This window comes from Pectinophora gossypiella, chromosome 19, assembly GCF_024362695.1.
Source record: "Pectinophora gossypiella chromosome 19, ilPecGoss1.1, whole genome shotgun sequence".
Classification (NCBI taxonomy): domain Eukaryota; kingdom Metazoa; phylum Arthropoda; class Insecta; order Lepidoptera; family Gelechiidae; genus Pectinophora; species Pectinophora gossypiella.
In genome coordinates, this window is record NC_065422.1 from 15,858 (window position 1) to 41,141 (window position 25,284).

General features: G+C 39.3%; 2 protein-coding genes across 3 annotated transcripts in view; one reads left to right on the forward strand and one right to left on the reverse strand.

Annotated features, from left to right (window-relative positions):
* The window catches only part of LOC126375619 (multidrug resistance protein homolog 49-like), a 44,222-nt gene continuing 18,938 nt past the window's right edge, over positions 1-25,284 (forward strand). Inside the window, exons 1-7 of the mRNA XM_050022600.1 lie at positions 1-317; positions 16,024-16,206; positions 17,616-17,661; positions 19,829-20,022; positions 21,722-21,866; positions 22,056-22,156; positions 22,982-23,153. Coding sequence (XP_049878557.1) covers positions 16,040-16,206; positions 17,616-17,661; positions 19,829-20,022; positions 21,722-21,866; positions 22,056-22,156; positions 22,982-23,153 — 825 coding nt within the window. The 5' untranslated portion in view covers positions 1-317; positions 16,024-16,039. The remainder of the gene's footprint in view (positions 318-16,023; positions 16,207-17,615; positions 17,662-19,828; positions 20,023-21,721; positions 21,867-22,055; positions 22,157-22,981; positions 23,154-25,284) is intronic.
* LOC126375492 (uncharacterized) lies at positions 1,544-6,082 on the reverse strand. 2 transcript variants are annotated; one of them, XM_050022448.1, is made up of 2 exons: positions 4,343-6,082; positions 1,544-4,230 (listed from the first exon to the last, which is right to left on the reverse strand). In XM_050022448.1, exons 1-2 carry the CDS (start codon positions 5,903-5,905, stop codon positions 4,183-4,185), a joined length of 1,611 nt encoding a protein of 536 aa, XP_049878405.1. In that variant the 5' UTR covers positions 5,906-6,082; the 3' UTR covers positions 1,544-4,182. The 2 variants fall into 2 exon arrangements, with proteins under 2 accessions (XP_049878405.1, XP_049878406.1); XM_050022449.1 differs by having other exon boundaries at positions 1,545-3,129.

A 25,284-nucleotide genomic window follows, 5' to 3' on the forward strand; every position in this document is an offset into this window, starting at 1 on the left:
TACCAACAGTGTTACCGCATTTCCTGTGACACGCAAGTCCGATATAGAAGTCACATAAACGCGACGTCAAGTTAAAATATTAAAAATGCAGCTGCAATGCACTTGATGAAGTCTAGTTTGCCAGTCTAGTGCCAAAACCCATCCAGTCTGGTGCCAAGATCCGTGGAGTACCGACGCCATTACTGGTTTTCCCGCGCTTTCTTTTCCCGCCAAAAGCGGGCGCGTTCCGAAGTTAAAACCGAACACATCCATGAGGATTTATTTTGTGAACTCACTGTATTTGGAATATTTTTATAGCGATTATTAAAGAATATTAGGTAAGTAAATGTTTTGTTAACTTAATTATTTAAATATAAAAAAATATTCTCTAAATATAAAAAAATATTCTCGAATTGAATAAGTTATTAATGTACTTAACAAAATACCCAATAAAAATTTAGATCATCTTAAAATTTCGTCTATGAAAAGCCTGCAGCCTGACTTGGCAAAATTCCAAACACATTGCGGAGTGATGTAACCGCGTGCTTTAGCTTGAACTTCAGAAGGTAGCTATTGGTAACCTGAAATATAAAAAGTGTAACGTCGGGGTTTATACTATAAGGAAATAAGCGCCTTTTTGAAAAATTACATTTGGCAAACCTCGATTTCTTTCGATTACTTACTTAATTAATTTAATAAATTGAGACCATATTTTTTTACCTGAATTAAAACTTATAACTTATCTATTGCGAGGTTTTGTTAACAAAAATCACATCCAAAAGTATTTTACCAACATTTTTTTTTATACAGCGACGATAAAAAATTACACTATGGAACCAATCAATGCGAGGCACATTGGACGAAGGTCAACAGCCTTTATTAAGTTTTCAGGGACAGATACAAACTCAGGGATAGGTACTTAGGTGCTTGTATGGATATAATACCACGAAGGGGTTAATAGTTTCGTTTTATCAGAAAATCGTTTAGGATGTTTTAAAGAAAGGTACCTAAGGTAAGGTAATCCATAATCGACCTCCATGGTGGAGTGGTTAACCGTTAGACTCTCGACCGGAAGGTCCTCGATTCGAATCCCTGTGAGGAAATAATCTCAAAAAATCACTTTGTGATCAAAAGTTTGGATTGGACATTGCAGGCTAATCACCCATTATCTGAAAGTAAGATGATCCGTGCTTCGAAGGGCACGTTAAGCAGTCGGGTCGGATAATATTTACCTCAGTACGAGTAGGAGAATGAAACGACACCAAGCCGACAACATTGCAACTGTCGAAGGCTTCTCCTGCAGGGTGTGTGGTAGAAATTGCCACTTCAGAATTGGCTTGCGCAGCCATGAAAAGAGTGCATGACTGCGACAATGGTAGCCATGAACCGCCTGAAACAGACATACGAGGCTTATGATAATAATGATGACATATATGGGCCATGTCAGGGACCATGGCGGTGTATTGTAGCGTGTTGGCCGGTCCTTTTAGTTATAAAATCATACGACGACTTCAATGTAATTAATATCTTTTATTAATATAAAACAACACAAGGTAAGTACAATGAGACGACCAAAAGAGAATGACATAAACAATAGCGACAGCTGTAGTGATGTGCGTAACTAATAGTGACGTATACAACATCCCCCTTATCAGAAAGAAGTAAAATGATTACAATTTTACAGCTTGACTTGACTTAACACTATAGTTTAACAGTAGCTTATTGACCAGCTAAGACAGACAATTTGTAATTACAATTAAGACACAATATGTTTAACTTAGTCTATACTACTACTAATACTAGACAGCTAAATTTACAGACAGTCCTTCACAGTCATAACAAATATATATATGTATATTTTTTATAAATCTAACTGTCTTGGTGGTCTTATGACTCTTCCACTCCGAGTGCGCATTTGAACCGGGGTAGTATGCTCTTCAATGGACGGAGCTACTGTATGTGACACAGGAGACGTTCTGACATTTGGACTCTTTTGTGACCCTTCAGAAAATTCCATTTGTGGTATCTGTGGTGGCTTCAAAATATGCTGTCTATTTCTTCTTCCTATAAATCCATCAGACCCTTCAATTGTATAGGACCTAGGCTGATCGCATTTAAACTTGACGGTGCCTGTAGTCCATAGCGAATCTGGCATTTTCTTAAAATAGACTTTATCTCCTTCTTTAAGTTCTGGCAATACTTTAGTCTTTCTGTCGTAATAATCTTTCATTTTCTTCTTATTTTCTTCCTTTGTCTTGACATAATCTTGAAATTTGATTGTTTTAGGTTTTAAGTTATTTGTGACTGTAGGCAATTGTGTTCTCAGCGAACGTGACATTAACAGTTGTGCTGGAGATGGTAGATTTCCTCTAGGTGTATTCCTGAATTGAAGTAAAGCAAGATATGGGTCTGTTCCTGATTCGTCTGACTTAGTAAGAAAACGTTTACATATCTTGACTGCTGACTCTACCAATCCATTTGACCTTGGTATGTATGGACTTGACGTGTTATGGTGTATTCCCCATTCAAAAATAAAATTCTTAAATTCTGCAGAGTTAAATGGTGGACCATTGTCTGAGAATAACTCTACTGGTATCCCATGTCGACTGAAGATACTCTTAAGACAAACAATTACTGTTTTGGCGTTAGTACTTGCCACTGACATCAATTCAATATAATTCGAGTAATAATCTTGGACGACTATGAATTTTTTAGACTTATAATCCATGAAATCAACACCAACTTTTTCCCATGGAAGCAATGAGACATCATGTGGGAGAAGCGGTTCAGGAGCATTTGAGCTTCTATGTGACAAGCAAGTATGACATGACTCGACAAGATTTTTTATATCTGTTGACATGAATGGCCAAAATACATGACCTCTGACAAACGCTTTAGACCTTTCAATTCCTAGATGACCACTGTGTATTATTTTCAAGATATCTGGCCTTAATTTTTTAGGTATGACTATACTGTTACTTCTGAAGATTAGATCATTTTCTGTATGTAGATCAAATCTATATTGCCAATATTCCTGTACATCTTTGTGAACTTGAGCTTTACTCGACGGCCATCCTTCTTTACAATATTTTTTCAAAATTTGTAGACTTTCATCTTCATTAGTGCCTTTGATTAGCCATTGTAGACGTTCTGGAGAGACAGGTAATGACTTAATAAGTAAATTGACGTGCACGACCACATCATCATCTAATTCATCTGTGCTTGTTTCTGACAGTGGTGCTCTAGACAATGTATCAGCAATATACATGTGACTGCCTTTCTTGTAGACTACATTTAGACTATATGACTGTATTTTCAACATCATCCTCTGTAGACGTGTTGGGACTTCGACTAAAGGCTTTTTAAATAATGTTATTAACGGAGCATGATCTGTTTCGACCATTACAGTTTGTCCATATATAAATTGGTGGAACTTGACGCAGGCAAAGACTATTGCATATAGTTCCTTCTCTATTTGAGCCATTCTTTGCTGTGACTCCGTTAAGGTTTTTGATGCATAATAGACAGGATGTTGATTTTGTAACAACACTGCTCCGACAGCACAGCTACTAGCATCACTTTGTATGACAATAGGATCATTGACATTAAAATGTGACAAGACTGGGACCTGACATATTAATTGTTTTAGACGACAAAATGTTGCTTCATGATTAGCATTCCACTGCCAATCAGTAGACTTCTTTAGTAACTGACGTAGAATTTCTGTCTCACATGCCATATTTTTAATAAAAGGACTTAAGTAATTAAGCATGCCTAGAAATCTTTGTAAATCTTTTAGACAAGTAGGAGACGGCATCTCTTGGATTGCTCTGACTTTATCCGGATCGACTGTGATTCCGACTGCTGAAAATATATGACCCAGGTATTTAATACTCTCCTTGGCAAATGAACATTTTTCTTTATTAAATTTGACATTGTATTCCTTGGCTCTGTTGAATACCATATTAAGGCGTTCATTATGCTCTTGTAGTGTTTGTCCACTGACTAAAATATCATCGCTGTATACTGCCACTCCTGGTATGTCACCAAATATTTCTGTCATTATTCTATGAAAGTACTCAGGGGCACAGTTGACTCCATATGGAAGACGTTTGAAGCGATAACGACCAAATGGCGTATTAAATGTTGTGAGGTAAGAACTCTTCTCACTCAATTTACACATCCAAAATCCACTACTGGCATCTAAAGTTGAGTAGAATTTTGCACCAGCGACCTTGGCGCGAACCATGTCTACGGACGGAATAGGATAATGAGTTCTGTTAATCGCTTGATTTAGATTACGGGGGTCTAGACATACCCGTAATTGACCATTCTTCTTTTCGACTAAAATCAAAGAACTCACCCACTCAGTTGGCTCTGTGACCTTGACAATGACATCCATGTTTTCCATTTTCTCCAATTCTTCTTGAAGCCTTTGATGTAGAGCGAATGGTACCTTCCTTGGTGCATCGACTTTTGGCTTGACATCAGGATTTGTACTTATGACACACTCACCAGGAAGACATCCAAGACCGGTAAAAACAGAATTATTATATTCAATTAGTTTAGACAAATTTATATCTTGTGACTGACTTGACTGTGACTGACTTGACTGTACTGACTGACTTTTCATGGCTTCAGGACAAATTACATGACATGACTTTGACTCGTTTTGATTTGTTTCAAATGACAATTGACTATCATTATTTTCTGACATGTGACTATTTGTAGACTCGACACAAAAAACTCTTTTTATCAATCCAATTTCTGAGCAAGTAATTTTACCTAACACAGTTGGAGAATTCACATTTGCAATAACAAAATTAATTTGTTTTGTCATGTAGGTGCCATTCAATTGTAATTTACATTGTAAATTTTGTTGACCTAGTACTTCTAGACTATTACCAGTGTATGACTTAATTTTAATATCAGTTTTAGACAATACCTTTTTGATATTAAGTGAATCATAGACATTTTTTGACATTATGTTGACATCACTGCCTGTATCAATAATACAACTCACTTGTGACTTATTTATGTTTATATTTATTGTCCACTCACTTGACGATGACGACTGTATATGACCAATGAATAAATCTTGTTTTTCTGACTGTACCTGATGGGTGTTGTTATCTGACTCGACATACTTGACTGACTTCGACTTGGACCGACAACATACTGCAAAATGACCGACTTTATTGCAATTTCTGCAGACTTGAGACAATGCTGGACACTTGTGACGATGGACTTGATTACATTTTGTACAGACTTCCTTTCTTGACTGTTGTTGTTGACTTTTATTTCTTATATTTGACTTAGACCTTGACTGAGTTTTATTATACATGACTGAACTTTGTTCTGCTGTCAATGCATCTGTCTGATGTCTTGAAGCTAGCATGGCTTTTGCCACTTCTAAGGCCTTGTCAAGATCTAACTTGTCTTCAAGCAAAAGTCTTTCTCGGATATAGTTGTACTTTTGATGCATGTTGCATATGAACATTATTTTGACAAGACGTTCCTGCAGTTTTCCTAGCTCGCAGTTTTGAGACCTTAGTTTTAGTGCACATGCAAAATCATCCAGCGACTCGTTTTCACTTTGTTTATATGTGAAAAAATTGTGACATTCATAAGTTAGGTTAGCTTTTGGGGCAAAATGATTTTGAAACAACTCGATGAGCTCGTCGTATTTAACTTTGTCTTCGTCTTTTCCGAACGTGTTAAATACATCCACACCTTTTTCCCCAATGACATGTAAAAATAAAGCTACCTTTCTGCCATCGCTTTCTTCATCCATGCCGGACGCGCGCATGTAAAATTTGAAGGATTGCACCCATTTCTTCCATTGTTGTGCTAAATTACCAGTCATCAACATGGGCTGCGGACATGACATTCCCGATAATTTCTTGGGTTTTTGATCTTCCGACATGTTTGTTAGCGGCGAGGCGGCGACTTGTTGACATTACTTATTTCACGACGATGTGAATCCAGTTCACTTACACTTCTGACACCATGTATTGTAGCGTGTTGGCCGGTCCTTTTAGTTATAAAATCATACGACGACTTCAATGTAATTAATATCTTTTATTAATATAAAACAACACAAGGTAAGTACAATGAGACGACCAAAAGAGAATGACATAAACAATAGCGACAGCTGTAGTGATGTGCGTAACTAATAGTGACGTATACAACAGGCGGCCCAATAGTAACCCTGACATCAAGGTTGATGAGGTTGATCATTGATCTTGCAATCCACAGACAGAAGAAGAAGATAATAGGTTTTAACGCCACGCCCGGGAAGATAACCAGCGAGTTTTCTGTTAGACCAACGCAATAGGTGGTAAACCGTATCGCCGTCTATAATGGTCGAGCCAATAACTCGTTGGTGCAAGTGCAGGGGTTAGAACCGGCGCTCCTCGTTTGAGAAGCAACCCGGTGAACCACAAGACCACAGTGATAATATATCTGAAACCGCCTCTGTGCAAATATCGTGTTCGCAACTAACTACTACTTACTCGGCACGAAGGCGACGTCGCGACGCCGTCGTCATGCCTTCCATGCCTACCGCCTATCATTTACTACTCCCTTAATAGAAACGAAATTAAAAGAATTTGCATGAAGAATTCTTATGAAGTTTGAAGACGCGACGCGTTATCAGGAATTCATATCTTTAATATATGGATATTTACAATCGTTATACGCCCGGATTAACACGTTGACAGTCCCCATACAAAATGTTTTGACTTCCTTGTAAGTCCCGCATATTATGTACTTCAATTTTATACGTCCTATTAACAACGTAAATAATAAATGGTGAACCCGCCCTTAGTGCATACAGTAACACAAATCTTTACTAATTTACCCGGGATCCAAGTAGAGCAAAATTAGTGCGTAAGTACCTGGTCTTTTCTTAGTGAACCATGTATGGGCCACGGACGTATGGAGCTAGACTTTGAGGTCGCAAGTTCGAATCCAACACAGGCCAAAACCAATAATTGCCGAATTTGTTTTCGAATTCATGTTTGGATCATAAACGATTATCACGTGCTCAGGGTGAAGGAAAACATAGTGAGGAAACCCACATTCCGGAGAAATCTATTTTCAGAGGTATGTGACCTAACTCGTATTAGGCTGGTTTTCCTTTCGCCGGTTAAAAGGTCAGACAGGTAGTCGTTTCTGTAAAAACCGGATCTGTCAAATCTTCAGGTTAGGTAAGCGGACCCTATGAAAAACGGCATAATCAAAAATTAAATCAAAATCAAAAATTATTTATTCGGACAACGTAAGATCCATAGGATTAGTAACAAAAACTTACATAAGTACTAAGTTAGTTTACAAAATAAGGTCGACGATATTCGGATTTAAATCCGCCCGCCATCCCAATCAGGTGGCACATTAAGGGCGAATCGTATTTCATAATTCATTTATTCGCCTTAAAAATAGTAGTACAGTTTGCAGATGGTCAGCATTTAGCATTAGGTCAACATTTTTAGTTATGAAAATTATAACATGCAAATAATAATGACAAGAAGATATTAAATTATTAAACTAAAATAAATTAACGAATATAACAATTATTATTTCCAAATCAAAAAGTCATTCATTACAAAACAATACAGAAAAACAATGTCATAGAATAAAATCGATAAAATAATAATAATTGACCGGCATTATCGATATCAACCGATCTTAGTTCGGTCTTATTCGTCATTCGGTTAAACCATGCAATGAATAGACTACCCTCGCCGATTAAACATTTTTAGTATTCATAAAGAAATCTACCATTTATCGGATTTATAATGTTAGGGGGATGATGATGAATGTTTTATTACAAAGGCCAGTGCTTATGTCTACCTTACTCTAAACCGGCGAGTATATGTGTACCTATGAAGTATTTTTATGAGAATGTAATAAGTGAAAGGGTGTCAGGATCAGGGATGTGCCGTTGGGAATGTTTCCGGCAGTAAAAAGGCGAAAAAGTTATGTAAAAAGAGAGTTATTATATTACCTAACCAAATAAGATCAGAGTACAAGAAAGAACGATTTGATAAAGAAAAGCAGCCGGCACATCACTCAAGATCGTAGTCTGCGTACCCCTTCGGGGATACAAGAAGAAAAAAAAAGGAAAAATGGAAGAAATTGCTCTAGAGCAATAAGGCCGCCCAAATTGTACTGTATTCATGTGTTATGTCTGATTGTTTAAATTTAGTTCTGTGCAGTAAAGTATATTTGATTTGATTTTATTTGATACAGGCGTGATGCTATGTTATATTAAATACATAAGTAATTCGTAATGTGAGTATGGACAGTCGTCACTTACGCCCAGACGCCCAGCGTCGCGTCAAATCGTCACCCCTTTGGCTTGACGTCTCAGTATTTTACGATTATGGCTGTAATTCCTTCGACTTCAGTAACTCTTTATAGTGTCATAATTTCAATTAATAAACTGACTGGATCATAAATTCTTAGACCCGTCACGTGCGGTTCATCGTGATAAACTGTAACAGGAATCTGCCCTTTCCATCATAGATAAAGGAATAATACTACGTATAGAACGGCAACTCTTCGCGAATGTGGGTTTCTTCACGATGTTTTCCAAAACGATAAAACATCACGAAGCAAAATCATTTTTTTGTCGTTGAAAAATGTTGTATTGATACATCGACATAGGTCGCCATTGCTTTACCAACTGCAAATAAGTTTGTTATCGGAAAAAGATAAAACATCTTTTTGAACAACAAACGATTTTCAATTTCGATTTCGACTAGGTCTATGGTAAGTAGATAGGATTTTTTTTTGCTTATTATAAGTAGAATACCTCTTCCAGCGCGCCACACTGAAGCAGAGCGCCCAAAACGCTGGCAGCATAGAATAGATTAAATGAGATTAGAATAGGATATGATAGGATTGGATTAGATTAGATAGGATTTGATTCCCCAACAAAATGTAGGTACACCTGTACCTACGTGTAGGTACTTACCAAAGTAAGAAAAAAAAAATTGCTAACAAAATAAGCCTAGAAGTGATCGTCTTTTCTTAGGATTGCGTTGCGTAGAAACTTCTTGGTTGACAGACAGATAGACGCAAACAAAGTGATCCTATAAGGGTTCCGTTTTTCTTTTTGGGGTTCGTAACCCTAAGAATCGGCTCTGAACTTTTCCGCGCCGCCCTCTAAGTTAGAGCTTAAATATGGTAGGTTGTATATTGTACGGAGTAGTAGTGTAATAGATATGACGTCATGACGGAAGTTGAACGTTACGCAACAGTCATAACAGTTGTTACGTAACATTGGCTAGACCATCGAACTGCGAACCATCTGCGTTCGCCGCTGTACCTAAAGACATTTTACAAAAAGTCACGGGCGAGCGGTGGATGCACCATAAATGCAAACAATGTGTTAACTGCAAACTAATATAGAATTACAAGGAAGAAAGGAAGGAGAGCAAAGGTCCTAGATGGACGTAGGTACATTGACCAAATTGGGAATGTCCTTATTTAGTACGATCTACTCTGAACAGGCGTGCGTATATGAAAACGATTGATGAATGTAGAAGACGCAAGAGAAGCGTGTCAGGATTGAAGCAAATGGAATTCCATGGTCTCTGCTTACCCCGATGCAAACCGTTTGGCGTGTGCTGTCAACATAATTATGTCGGTTTATTGGCCAATGTAAAATTTTTAGACGGTTGTTTTAAAATTGAAGTGTGTTCCACGATTCGAAATTGTATACTTGTCGATTACTAGTCCCTTTCTTTTTCGGCGGATAAGAAGATGACAGATATAATTTTAAATAAAATTAGATGGTAAACACCACAGGAATTAGCACCATTATCAAGTTTAATACCAGAATGTCTGAAAAACAGTTGATTCCGTGCTGCAGAGGGCACGTTAAGTCGTTGGTCCCGGCTATTAGCCGTAAAAACACGTCCACCAACCCGCAGTGGAGTATGCTCCATACCCCCTCCGGTTGATTGAGGAGAGGCCTGTGCTCAGCAGTGAGACGTATATAGGCTATTTATGTTACGTAATGTATCAAGTTTAATTTGTGGAATGTCAGGAGATCTAGTACCTAGTTGGCGCACTGCTAGTATTGTGCGTCAGTGTCGCAGACAAAACACATTAGACGCTGCAATCTGCATAGTGCACCTGACTTTCTTTATATCACAGTGCAATCCAACGATGCACCGTCTGAATGGACGGGCTGCGTCGTTCCTTCGAATAAATAAGGTTGAGATTAGTACAATGGAATTGTAATAATAGCGAACTGGCAACACTACTTGGCTGGTGACAATAAGACTATTTTAATCGTTACAATTCAGATCAGACTAGCCCTTGATCTAAATCAAATCAGTCAACGTGATAAATAATTAACTATTTGCGTCACATCCTAAAATCGTTATAAAGTTACGTGATAACGATGTTATGTAACAAAAATCCAAAAATCTTCTTTCACCCTAAGGTTGCCTGGCAGAAATTGCTGTTTAGCAATAAGGCCGCCTATTGTGCTTATGTTTTTATTCGTATGTTTTGTGTCCTTTGTATATGTCGTTGTGCAATAAAGTATTATTGATTGATTGATTGAAAATCCTGTACCTTAAATAAGTAAATAACAATTACAGTCTTCTTCTTCTTCTATCGTGTGGGTTGTGAGGTGGATTACCAAACCCATCAGCCCTGGTGTCAGGGTTACTATTGAGCCAAAGGCCCCTGACATGACTCATGTAACAACTACTAACTTACATCAGTAAGTAGTAACCGGGACCAACGGCTTAACGTGCCTTCCGAAGCACGGAACATCTTTCTTTCGGACAATCAGGTGATCAAACTAGGGATCACAAAGTGATATGTCCCCAGGATTTGAACCCAGGATCTCCAGATCGTGAGCCCAACGCTCAACCACTGGACCACTAAAAAAGCTCGACGAAGTACGGAGCTTCCTAACGGACAGGGATGCTTGTTTTGACATGATTTATTGAAGACTAGCTTTTCGCTCGTGAATTCGTCCGCTTGGTCATATAAACTTTCATCACCTTTAACCCTTTAAGGGGATGATTTTCGTAGTGCTCGGTGTGTTGATCGATCAGTTAGCCGGAAACTAAGTACATCTTCTCCTTCTATCGTGTGGGTTGTGAAATTAATTAACATAATAACGGATTCTTACCGCGTTTGAAATAGGGATATGAGAACCGCGTAAACTTAAAACAATGTTAAGACTCGAAATATTTTTAGTCCATGAAGTATTACTTATAAGTGCCTGCAACTCAAACATCTCAAATATTACCATTACCATTTAAAATGCTCTTTGGTTCGTTACAAATGGAGAAATTCATGACAACCTTGTTCTTTCTTATTCTATCGGGTGGGTTGTGTGTGGGGTGAATTACCAACCTCATCAACCCTGGTGTCGGGGTTATTGAGCCGCCAAAGGCCTCTGACATGGCTCACGTAACGACTACTTACTTACATCAGAAAGTAATGCCTTCCGAAGCACGGATCATCATACTTTTGGACAATCTAGCGATCAGTCTGTAATGTCCCAACCAAACTAGGGATCATAAAGTAATTTTTGTCATATGTCCCCACCGGGATTGCCCAACGTTCAACCACTGGACAACTAAAGCCGTTATCCGCAATTATCCATGATCCAAACATGAAATCAAACTCAAAAAGTCGAATTTTGCAATAAGGTTGCCTGTTGTAGTCTTCTGTCTTTCTTTTGTTTTGTATTCCATGTGTATGTTTATAGTATTTAATTATGTTTTGTTAAGTACTTATTCAGGGGGGTTAAAATGGCCACATCGAAGCAATTCGTCTAAGAAAGCAACATTGCTATTTGAAATTTGATGCATTGCGCACTTACTTTTATATGCGCAAATGTCAATTTGCAATATTGCTTTTTTAGATGAATTGCTTCGATGTGACCATTTTAACCCGCCAGTTCTTTTTAAACTCTGCACTATACTCGAAGGTTTTACGTAAGATACAACTTTTGTTTTCGGCCATCCTCGTGACTGATGATGCATCCATAACTGGTTACGAAGGAGGTGTAGTGATCTTTCTGCGATACCTGTTTCCAACCAAGAATTAATTTTGCCATACACGTAATTCGGTCACTGTCGAATCAAATGTTTCGCAACATGGTAATGACGGAGAAAAAAAAAAAAAACTACCTATATAAAATACTTCGTTTTACACAGACACTACACATTGACGTTGTTGTACACGCGCATCTGTGTGTGTGACATCAGACGCCTTACGATTGAAGACTAAAATAAGACCGAGGGAGGTGAGGTAGACCTATCTCAGCCGTTGGTGGGGGGCGGAGAGTTGCCGTTCTATAAAATTTTGTACTATTAGAAAACATTTAATTAAACACTTACTTGATGAATGTGGTTGAAGCAAGAAAAGTGTGTCAGGATCGAAGCAAATGGAATTCCATAGTCTCTGCTTACCCCGGTGGGAAATAGGCGTGAGTTTTTATCTATGTAAATGTAGAAACCACTGAATTATATTACTTATTGAAAGTCTAGATCCTATTTTAGTTCTGTCTTACCTATGTCACAATAATAGTGTTAGATGGATAAAGTCAAGTTATCATAAGATGAATAAAGCCGTGGTTTGGCTCTCACTGTGCGGTCGCAGGTTTGAATCCATCACGTACCAAAACCAATGGTATTCGAATTTGTTTTCCAATTACGAATATGTTTGGATAATAAATTATTACTTTAATACATTTTGGAACTATGTAATCTAATCTGTATTGGACTGGTTTTCCCTTCGCGGGCTGACAGGTCAGACAGACAGTGGCTTTTGTAAAATGCTTTACCTGTCAAATCTTCAGGTTAGGTAAGCAGACCCCGTGAAACCGGGATAATGCGTTATCCGAGAATTACATGTGGGAGGTAACCTAATCTGTATTGGACTGGTTTTCCCTTCGCGGGTTGGAAGGTCAGACAGGCAGTCGCTTCTGTAAAATACTTACTTGACCTGTCAAATCTTCAGGTTAGGTAAGCGAACCCTGTAAAACTGGGATGACGCTAGAGAGTCTATGAAGTCCTATCCTAAGATGGCCATCCCCCAAATAGAGAGCCCATCATTATGGAAAGGACATTAGCAACACTTTGGTTTACGTTTTGTGCATAGTTTTCCCCTGCGATGATTTCTTGGGATAAACCACCGCTAAGTGTTTATATTGCTATCGATTATAGCATTTGACTGATAACCGATGATTACTTGTTAAATATTTACCGCTTAAATATAGACTGGGGAAAGTGAATAACTGCTGACAACACGTGACTCGATTCGTGTATTAACGGCCTCCGTGGTCCAGTGGTTGAGCGTTAGGCTGGATCCGAAGGTCCCGAGTTCGAATCTCGGTGGGGTAATATCACGAAAATTACTTTGTGATCCCTAGTTTGGTTAGGACATTACAGGCAGATCACTTGATTGTCCGAAAGTAAGATGAACCGTGCGTCGGAAGGCACGTTAAGCCGTAAATAATAAGACTTATTATTTATTCTTAGATTTCTAGTAAGAATCCTTTTTGATCTTAAAACGGGTTTGGATTGTCTTTGGAGCCAATTAAAACATTGATATCGAGCTCTATGGCGGTTTTGATGACAGTAAAATGACAAGAATCAACTTTGACGCACGTTAATTACATAAATAAAAAAATAATGTTGAGCTGGATGAGTTGCGGCGTTAGAATCAATAATAAACTATGTATCTATAGTAAATATTATAGATAAAAGTGAACATGTTTTAAGTGATTAGCCGCATCTACTTAGGCTTGTACGTCTCAAGAATAATTCTGGTAGTTTTTTGTTTACACATAACATAAAACATAAACAGTCTAAAACGTCTTAAACGGCCTCCGTGGTCCAGTGGTTGAGCGTTGTGCTCACGATCCGGAGGTCCCGGGTTCGAATCCCGGTGGGGACAAATCACAAAAATCACTCAATCACTCAGTTTGGTTAGGACATTACAGGCTGATCACCTGATTCTCTAAAAAGTAAAAAGATCCGTGCTTCGGAAGGCACGTTAAGCCGTTGGTCCCGGTTATTACTTACTGATGTAAGCACGTTGTCGTTACATGAGTCATGTCAGGGGCCTATGGCGGCTCAGTAATAACCCTGACACCAGGGTTGATGGGGTTGGTAATTAACCTCACAATCCACACGATAGAAGAAGAAGAAGAACAGCCTATACGTCCCACTGCTCGGCACAGGCCTCCCCTCAACTGGAGGGGTATGGAGCATACCTCGCCCTCTACCATAGAATAAGGAATAATACTACGTATAGAACGGCAACTCTCCGCTCCCCACCAGCGGCTGAGCTAGGTTTACCTCACCCCCTCCAACATAGTTTAGTCTTCAATCGTATAGCGTCAGACGTCACACACACAGATGCCTGTGTACGATAACGTCGATATGTAGTGTCTGTGTAAAACGAGGTTGTTTGTATGAAGCGTCCGGGGTGTGACCCTACTCTACTGCGGGTTGGTGATGTTCTCACGGCCGGCACCAACGGCTTAACGTGCCCTCCGAAACACGGAATCATCTTACTTTTCAGACAATCAGGTGATTCAAGCCTGCGAAGTCCTTACCAAACGAAGGACAGTCTCACAAAGTGATTTTGACAATGTCCATGGGGATCGAACCCGGACCTCCAGATCGTAAGCCTAACGCTTTAACCACTAGACCACGGAGGCTGTTTGTTTACACATACCTACATATTTTTTTTATTAATAGCTCGCAGTGTCCCACTGCAAGGCAAAGGCCTCTCTTCCCTTCTTCCACTCCTCCCTGTCCCCATAACATAAGACCACACCTAATTCTCGTTGGGGTACGTAGACGCCACGGAATTCTTACTACGATCCTGACACACCACTTCGCTTCTTCCACTCTCATCAAAGTCTTCATGCAATCCCGCGAGTTTAGAGAACTCTTATGTTAAGGTATAGGTACATTTTTTTTTTTTTTTTTTTTTTTTTTTTTTGACGTGACTTATTGTAGATTTGCCGCAGATGGCATTAACTACTTGGCCGGACAAATGGGGAGCGCTGAAGGCTCTCACCCGGTACAACGTTTAAGACGACAGGCCTGAGGGTGCCCAGTTGGGCGCGAACCTCGGCTCAGGGCGTCGTCTGAGAGGAAAAATATTTGAAAGAATTAATCGACCCTAGTGGGTCGATAGCGATAAGCGCTGAATGAGGGAAATCGTCGACCACGCCGGCGGGGTCGGTATCGGGGACCTGAAGTGTTTGGTGTCGCGAGCTGATTGGCTGCCTCTATGGCTAGAGTAATCGGGTCGTCGGGATCGTATATTACGTCCTTCGGACGCCGATACTTTTCAGTACCGTCCCTAAGCGGAATGTACTCGGAAGCCGCAACTACCAGGGGATTTGGGTGGTGCGGAGCAGAATCGAAAAAACGTTTGGAAGCTAATTTGAGCCATTGGGCAATGGTTGGCAGACCTAGGTCAATGTGCAGATTTTCATTGCGAAGGAACCACGGAGCTCCCGTGGCTTTCCGCATGAAACGATTTTGTATTACCTGTAGACGGTGAATTTGAGAGGGGGGTATAGGTACAGGGTGTTAGTGACATCGTAATGAAAACTTTGAGGGATGATTCGACTATGATTCTGAGTTGGAGATTTTTTAAATTAAGTACTTTCAATTCTATACTTTTGCGATGGAAAATTCCACTTGAATGAATCATCCCCTGAATCAACCCCCTTAGTATTCGTTATCACTAACATCCTGTATATTGTTTAGGCCTTAGTTGCTTGAATTAAAGAAATAAAAAATATATAGGGTATAGCCAGCTGTACCCACTTTCCCTACCCACCCTCTCGAGTAAGAATTGTCTAACCTCTTAATTCGACTTGAGTCTGAATTCATGTTTGGTTTATACTAGATAATTGATATCAGGTGGTTTCTGCATTAGTGCCTGGTTAATGGCAAAAGACTACAATATACTTACAATATACTTCTGCCGTGATGATGCGTTGTGTTAATGTTACATTCTATTTTTTCGTTTCAGATCGGTTGACCCGAGAATGAAACGAGATGATTCATCAAAAAGCGTCGGGTCCCGTCAGCAGACGCGCCGCCTGAGCGAGCAGCGGCTGCCTCTAGCGCTTGGTTGGCGGCAAAATTCGCTTACTATCTCCGCGGTTGCACAACAATCCGCTTACTTAACCGAAAAAGCGCTCAACGCTGAAGCGTAAGTATCACGCTTAAGTATAGGTATTAATTGAGTTGAGCTGCAGCTGTCCACACGTAGAGTCGGTAACAGTTGCATTGCGCCCGGGGGACGGGAGTTTGATGAAAACGAGCTGAATTTTGCTGAATTTCTAAGTGATGCGGGCGTAAAAACTCGATTATTAAAAAATCCCGACCCTCAGTGTAAATTGAGCTTTATGGGAGAAAAAAGTGTCGAGTCCCATCTGCTGACGCGCCGCCTGATCAAGCAGCGGCTGCCGGACCCTTCGCGCAGCAATCCGCTTACTTAACCCAAAAAAGCACTTACCTAACGCTGAAGCGTAACTGTTATGATTTTTAAGCTGTTTCGATCAATCAATTGGCTTATGTAACATAACATAAAGTCGCGCACCCAGTGTATGGAGTGCTCGGGGTGTGTTTATGTCAATTCCATTCGTAGAGTAGAAATTCTAGGTATGTAAAAATAAAAAATAATGTAAAAATATAATAGGGCATGCATAATTAGTAGAGAATTCTAATGTTTAATTCCTTTATAATATTAATGTTTAATTAATTTATATTTGTACGCCGACTGGCAGATCACAGCGCACTAACTTATATTAGGTATAACACCCTACTCTACCTGTGTTTCACAAATAAATAATTTTGTATTTGTATGTTGTGAACGGAAGCACACCCTGGACACTTCATACAAACAAACTCGTTTTACACAGACACTACACATTGACATTATCGTACTCGCGCATCTGTGTGTGTGACGCCTGACACCATACGATTCAAGTTTAAACTATGTTCGAGGGGGGGGTGAGGTAAACGTAGCTCAGATGCAGGTGGGAAGCGGAGAGTTGCCGTTCTATACAAAATATTATTCTTTATTCTATGACGCCTAACAGCCTCCGTGGTCTAGTGGTAAGAGCGTTAGGCTCACGATCTGGAGGTCCGTGTTCGATTCCCGATGGGGACATTGTCGAAATCACTTTGTGAGACTGTCCTTTGTTTGGTAAGGACTTTTCAGGCTTGAATCACCTGATTGTCCGAAAAAGTAAGTTGATTCCGTGCTTCGGAGGGCACGTTAAGCCGTTGGTCCCGGCTATTAGCCGTAAAAAAACACCTCCACCAACCCGCAGTAGAGCAGCGTGGTGGAGTATGCTCCATACCCTCTCCGGTTGATTGAGAGGAGGCCTGTGCCCACGTATATAGGCTATTTATGTTTATGTTATGTATTCTATGACGGAAGCCAAAAGCGTTTTAGCTCGGCCCTTTGACGAATTTGCTTTTGACTTGCGAATTAGTAGTTGTCGCTAATAAGCTTTTATTTTCGCAGATTGCCCATATTGTGACGTCCAGGCGTACTGGAAGACATTTTTTTTTTTCATATTCATGACAGATGTTTTTTTTATTTTATTTCAGTGAATCTGAAGAATCCTTTTTACCCCCTGTTTCTTGGTATAGATTAGTAAGTATCTTAATTAAGTTTTTGTCTATTATGTATGTAATATTGATGTATCGTGTATGTAAACATCATAATGTGCATTCAGCTAATATGTAACGCATTTTACAAGGTCTTATCGCATGGATGTGTGTATGGTATTTGATTTACCTATACTTACCTATTTACTTATATTTTTTTCTGTATCTTGCTATTTTATCTATTTTTCTTTCCTATTCATTGACAGGGTGTAAGTGACATCGTAACGAATACTTAGAGGGATGATTCAGATCATGATTCTTGAGTTGATATCAAGTAGAGTTTTCCGTCGCAAAAAATATGGTACTGGAAACTAATTTAAAAAATAAGTACTAATTTTTTTCATGAATTTTCCATCAGGAAATTCCATGTGGTATCAACTCAGAATCATGAGCTGATTAATCCCTCTCAGTAAGTAGGTATTCGTTACGATGTCACCAACACCCTTTTTTATAAAAACAAAATAGAGTTTCATGATAAAAACTCAATATACACCCCTGTGTATATGTGGGTATCCCGATACCGAGAGCTTTCCGGGGTAGTTTCCGTGTGAGATTTTTTGTATATATTTTTTTTAAATCGATATAAGTTTAAAGCTGACGGGACTTGAACCCGCAGGTTTTGCCAAGCCAGGGCGAGCATGTTAATTATTACCGTAGTGACGTGCCGATCCGAACAAAAACACGTGGCCTAGCATGTTAGGGACTATAACAAACTTTGATTTCGACAAATTATTGAATCGATCGATAATTTTATGACGTTGCGCATGTTAGCCCTGTATTAATTCTCGCTCCTTGTCACATTGCTTTTTAAATCATTTCAAAATCGCATGTCGCTCAAATCATAGTGGTGATTCTACAAGGAGAGTTTCCCTCATTAAATAGTTGATTTCTGGCAGGCTTTTCCGTTTTATCTATTTATTTATAGATTTTATAATGTTATAGATAGATAATGGTGCTAATTCCAAGATGGTGTGCACCATCAAATTTTATCTTATTTGTCATTTTCTTATTCGCCGAAAAGGAAAGGGACGGGTAACCGACACGCATAAAATTTCAAATCAAATCAAATCAAATATACTTTATTGCACACAACATACAAAATTTATGGAACACACGTCAATTTTACGCAGAATTTAAAAATAACTCTTCAAAATTGTTATATTGCCCAATATCCCGACAGAATTACTAAGTTGACAGCACACGTCAAACCATCGAGATGTCTATTTTATTCGCCCGGGTTATACATTAATTTTAAAATGAACAATTGTCAGTCATCCGCCCCGTCCTTTTCGGTGGATAAGAAAATGGCGGATGTAACTTAAAATAAAATTAGGTGGTGTCTGCAGGAATCGGGGCCAATGGCACAATTTTCGCTTCTTATATTATCACAAAGTCTTTCTCATCGTAAGTACAGTCATGAGCAATATCATGTACCCACTTTAGAACCCTGTCGCACTATCATGTTTGACATTTAGATAAGATAAGATAAGATAAGACTCTTTATTTGCCATAAATGCAGTGTGACAGATGTTACAAAAAAATATACTAATATTTAATGAGACTTACGGTTTAATTTGTCAAAAAAGTTAATGTGACATGGTTTCAAAGTGTATGTACACATTAGTACTCGTGACCGTACATGCTCTGTATGACAATTAAAATCTACAACAGCATTCCAAATAAGTACTACCAAAAAAAAACAGAAAATTTAAAGTCTTTTATAAAACAATTAAAATTATTCCTACTAAATAAAAGTTATAATATTGAAGAGTTTTTTAATGATAAACAGATTGTTGGATAAAGTGCTTAGGGTATTTGCTTGAGTACTTTATTTAACTTGTATAGTTTTAAATATTATAAGTTAATAAATAATAGAATTTTAAAATATATATATTTTAGACTCTGATGTATATTATTATGTTATAATTTTGTAAGTGTATATAATAATTTTGTTACCTTAAACTTGTTTAATTCATAATTAACTATGTTACTTAGTAATATTCTTAATAATGAAGCTGCTGTCACCTCTGACGTTGCTGTGCCCTTGCAGGGCGTCACATGTACCTAATATCATATGTAACACCTAACTGCTTGTGACTTTGCAATGAATAAATTAATATGAATATGAAAGCACACTAACTTTCTTCCAACAGTATAGATTCGCGAAGTCATGGGAGGTGCTGATGCTTATCCTGGCTTTAGTGCTGGCCACTATAAACGGGCTGTTTGTGCCGATCGGCGTGATCATCTATGGAGAGTTTACATCGCTACTGATAGATCGTACCGTCATGATCGGCACTTCGACTCCTACGATCACTATTGCGATATTCGGTGGCGGCAGGTCATTGTGAGTACGTTTTTGACTACACTTCTTCTTCTATCGTGTGGGTTGTCAGATGGATTACCAACCTCATCAACCCTGGTGTCAGGGTCACTATTGAGCCGCCAAAGGCCCCTGACATGGTTCATGTAACGACTACTTACTTACATCAGTAAGTAGTAACCACGGATCATCTTACTTTCGGACAATCTGGTGATCAGCCAGTAATGTCCTAACCAAACTAGGGACCACAAAGTAAGTTTTGTGATATGTCCCAACCGGGAATCGAACCCGGACGTCCGGATCATGAGCCTAACGCTCAACCACTGGACCACAGAGGTCGTTACGTTGACTCCACTTGTTAACAACGTGCATTCAAATTAAGCGTATCAGCATTGATACTTCCCTCTATTGACTCATCACTAATTTAAGAGCCACGCCCTTGTCAGTGTAGCATTCTCCATGCTAGTTTTTTAGGGAAAAACAGACCAGTGGTTTCCGTCTTGCCTTCCGCCCCGCAGTACTCTGTCTGACGCGAGTGGGATGGCGCCCAGATATTTCAAAGCCGTACTAGAACTCCTGTCCTCCGCCTCTGAATAGTATTGACAGTTACTGCTGCCCTCTGTCAGGGCCCTATTGACTAACCTAGGTAAAAAACATAACATAAGTTCACGACTATATCCCAATAAGTGTAGTCAGACGTCCATCCATCGCAAGATGAACTAAGTAGGTATCCATACCTCACTGAGATCTCTGTTAGATCAACGTTAAAAAACATGTCATTAGAAAATATAATATGAAAGAAAACAGCTACAACTGTGGCTAACCTGCGCCATACGGTAGAGATGTCAAACTCTCAAAAAGAGAAATCTTCTTTACGTTTTTTTTTTTATCAAACAACGAAAATAATATTTTTGATCACAGCTCACTCACTTGCCCATAATAAAGTTTAAAACACAGTTCTTTTATTGTTGTTGGCGAGTTTTCAACGATTTATTTGGGGTTTAAAACGGCAACATTTGGTTTAAAACGTTTTAAATCGGTTGGTTTACATCTATAGGCACGAACAACGCTTCCCATTATGAGCCGAAACACATAACCGCGTTGCGACGCCGCAACGCTAAAATCGGCAGTGGCGTTATTAAATGGATGTATCTAGAATATTCTTCGTATATTTAAAACAGTGTAATGTCTTCTTAATAACAAATAAGCAATAAGTAGCTCGGTGGCGCAGCGGTAAACGCGCTCGGTCTGCGATTGTTGAAGTTAAGCAACTTTCGCAAAGGTCGGTCATAGGGTCGAGCTCCTCCGTGCTTCGGAAGGCACGTTAAGCCGTTGGTCCCGGCTGCATTAGCAGTCGTTAATAACCACCAATCCGCACTGGGCCCGCGTGAAGGTTTAAGGCCCGATCTCCCTATCCATCTATAGGGAAGGCCCGTGCCCCAGCAGTGGGGACGTTAATGGGCTGGTGATGATGATGATGATGAAGCAATAAGTTTCTTACGATGATCTATCCACAATAAAAAATCACGAGGAACTGGTTACCGTACCATACGACAATAAATCGTTCTTTTTCGAGCCGCCGCAACACCGTAACGCAAACTGCCGATTTCAGCGTTGCGGCGTCGCAACGCGGTTATGTGTTTCGGCTCTATGTGTTAATGCGTATGCGATCTCCTATTTATTATGTGTAATGTGTGCAATGACGTAATTATTTTGTTTCTAGGACCAACGCAACGAGAGAAGAGAACAGGAAAGCGCTGATTGAAGATTCAATAGCATTCGGTATCGGATGCACGATATTTTCTGTGCTACAATTCATTGCCGCTGCGATTAGCGTCGATTTATTCAACTATGCCGCACTTCAACAGGTTTTTATTGCCTTTATTATTTTTTTCAGTTTTTTTCAACTTAAAAATCCAATAGAACACATATTATTTTCAAATTGTTGATCCTTTGTTGATAAAGGCGAGGTAATAAAGCTCTTTTACTAACCTACCGAATAATAATTGAAACTCAGGTTTTATTTAAAATTCAAATTCAAAATTATTTATTTACAGATTGACAGGATTAAAGAAAGATTTCTACGCTCTGTGCTGCGGCAGGACATATCGTGGTATGACCTCAACACTACGATGAACTTTGCCACCAAAGTTTCAGAGTAAGAGTTGTTGTTTTCTTTAAGGTGGCATCTAGACTCTAGACGTCACCTAAGATTCTTCTATCGTGTGGGCTGTGAGGTGGATTGCCAACTACCCTGGCAATAGGCTAATTTCCGTTACGTTTCCGATACCGACCCCGCCGGCGTGGTCGACGATTTCCCTCATTCAGCGCTTATCGCTATCGACCCACTAGGGTCGATTAATTCTTTTAAACATTTTTCCTTTCAGACGACGCCCTGAGCCGAGGTTCGCGCCCAACTGGGCACCCTCAGGCTTGTTGTCTTAAACGTTGTATCGGGTGAGAGCCTTCAGCGCTCCCTATTTGTCCGTCCAAGTAGTTAATGCCATCTGCGGCAAATCTACAATAAGTCACGTCAAAAAAAAAACCATTGGAATACTGACATAACTGTACCCACGACATATAAGTACCTTACGTTTAATATTGTTACTAGGGCTTCCTTAAAAACACATAAGTTAGTAAGTAATTATCGACGTCCTCTGTGGTCCAGTGGTTCGTTCTGTTCACGATCCGGAGGTCCCGGGTTCGATTCCCGGTGGGGAAATGTCACAAAAATTGCTTTATGGTCCCTAGTTTGGTTAGGACGTTACTGGCTGATCACCAGATTGTCCGAGCCTGGTGCCAGAAGGCACGTTAAGCCGTTGGTCCCGGTTACTACTTACTGATGTAAGTAAGTAGTCGTTACATGAGCCATGTCAGGGGCCTTTGGCTGCTCAATAGTAACCCTGACACCAGGGTTGATGAGGTTGGTACTTCACCTCACAACTCACACGATAGAAGAAGAAGTATTTATTTTTTCAAACAGCGACGTTGAGAAGTACCGCGAGGGTATCAGCGAGAAGGTGCCGATCCTCGTGTACTTGGTGATGTCATTCGTGACGTCAGTCATCATCGCGTTCATCTACGGCTGGGAGCTGACCCTGGTTATCCTGTCCTGTGCTCCAGTCATCATAGCTACTACGGCCGTGGTCGCTAAGGTATTTATACAGGATGTTAGTGTCACCGTACCAATACTGAGGGGGATGATTCAGCTCATAATTCTGAGTTAATATCAAGTGGAAATCGTCGTAAAATTCATGATTTATTTGTGTTTTGTTTTTATTATTTTCAATTCCATACTTTTGTGTAATGTATGTTACGTTTCGTCTAAGAAAGTGATCAGATATTCAATCATCATCATCCATCTCCCCAGCGTTATCCCGTTTTGCACAGGGGCTTACCTAACCTGAACATTTGACAGTTCTGGTTTTTACAGCTGCCTGTCCGACCTTCCAACCCGCGAAAGGAAAACCAGCCCATTACTAGATTAGCAGAGTTCACATACCTGCGAAAGACATTTTTGGGAATGTGAAATTTCCTCCCGATGTTTTCCTTCACCCATACGCACGTGATGATCATTTATGTTCCAAACTTGAATTTGAAAATTTGAAAATCCTTTGTTTAGGCCGGTGCTGGGTTTCGAACCAGCGACTTCACGTGAGTGTCATTGATTAGTCTATGTAGGTATTAAAAAACTCCAAAATATAAAAGTGAAAAGAAGTGTACTTAAGTGTGAAGTTTAAGTGTGAAGTGTAAGTCTGAAGTGTAAGTGTGAAGTGTAAGTGGGAAGTGTAAGTGTGAAGTGTAAGTGTGTAAATGTAGTCATTTGTACAATTATGATATTTATGATAGCTTTTGCCCGCGACTTCGTCCGCGTGGCGTGTTATATAAGAGAGAGATCTTTGTGTGTGTGGGAGTGCATATCAAATTTCAAGCATCTAACTTATGCAGTTTAGATTTTTTCATACAATTTTTTTCCCAATAACTCCCATTTTTCAAAATACAGCCAAAAATAAACTTTATATTTACTAAGGTATGCATGCATGCTAGATTGAATCAATTGATTGAATTGATTTTTTTTTAATTGATTGTTCATTGAGTTTTAATTTTAATACACACTTCTTCCCTTCAACGTTGCTGTGCCCTACAGGGTCCATGTTTTAGTTCCTATGCCTATGTAACACCCCATTGTACTACATGGAATGCAATAAATAATTTAATTGAATTGAATTGAAAACATCTATCTTACGCGGTTTCGTTTTTTTCATACAAATGTTTTTTTCCCGCTAACTCCCGTTTCCGTGGGAATTTTGCAATATCCTGTTGCAACTAAGCTTTAAGTTAACTAAGGTACCTGCATGCCAAATTTCAAGCGTCTAACTTAAGCGGTTTAGATTTTTCATACAAAAGGATTTTCCCGCTAATTTCCGTTCCCGTAGGAATTCCGGGAATTCCTTTCTTAGTGCACCTCTACGGTACCTAAGCTATGTTCCTTCCAAATTTCAAATGCCTACATTTAGCCGTTCAGGCTATGCGTTGATTCAGTCACTGAGTCAGTCAGTTTCTCCTTTTATTTAGATTTGATTTTTTCATACAAATGTTTTTTCCCGCTAACTACCGTTCCCGTGGGAATTTTGTAATATCCTGTTGCAACTAAGCTTTAAGTTTACTAAAGTACCTGCATGCCAAATTTCAAACGTCTAACTTGAGTGGTTTAGATTTTTCATACAAAAGGATTTTCCCGCTAATTCCCGTTCCCGTGGGAATTTCGGGAATTCCTTTCTTAGTACACCTCTACGGTATCTAAGGTACCTGCGTGCCAAATTTCAAACATCTAACTTGAATGGTTTAGATTTTTCATACAAAAGGATTTTCCCGCTAATTCCCGTTCCCGTGGGAATTTCGGGAATTCCTTTCTTAGTACACCTCTACGGTATCTAAGGTACCTGCATGACAAATTTCAAACATCTAACTTGAATGGTTTAGATTTTTCATACAAAAATATTTTTCCGCTAATTCCCGTTCCCGTGGGAATTTCGGGAATTCCTTTCTTAGTGCACCTCTACGTTATCTAAGGTACCTGCATGCCAAATTTCAAAAGTCTAACTTGAGTGGTTTAGATTTTTCATACAAAAGGATTTCCCTTCACTACTCTGCTCCTTTTGATTGTAGCGTGATGAAAAGTATACTATGACCTGTCCAGGAGTGTGAAGAATAATTGTACCAAGTTTCATTAAAATCCGTCCAGTAGTTTTTGTTTCTATAAGGAACATACAGACAGACAGACAG

Coding starts and splice junctions, on each gene's coding strand:
- LOC126375492 (XM_050022448.1), bottom strand. CDS start 5,905: ATGTCGGAAGATCAAAAACCCAAGAAATTATCGGGAATGTCATGTCCG. Junction 4,231..4,342: donor TCACAGAGCCAACTGAGTGG/GTGAGTTCTTTG, acceptor TTCCGTCCGTAG/ACATGGTTCGCGCCAAGGTC.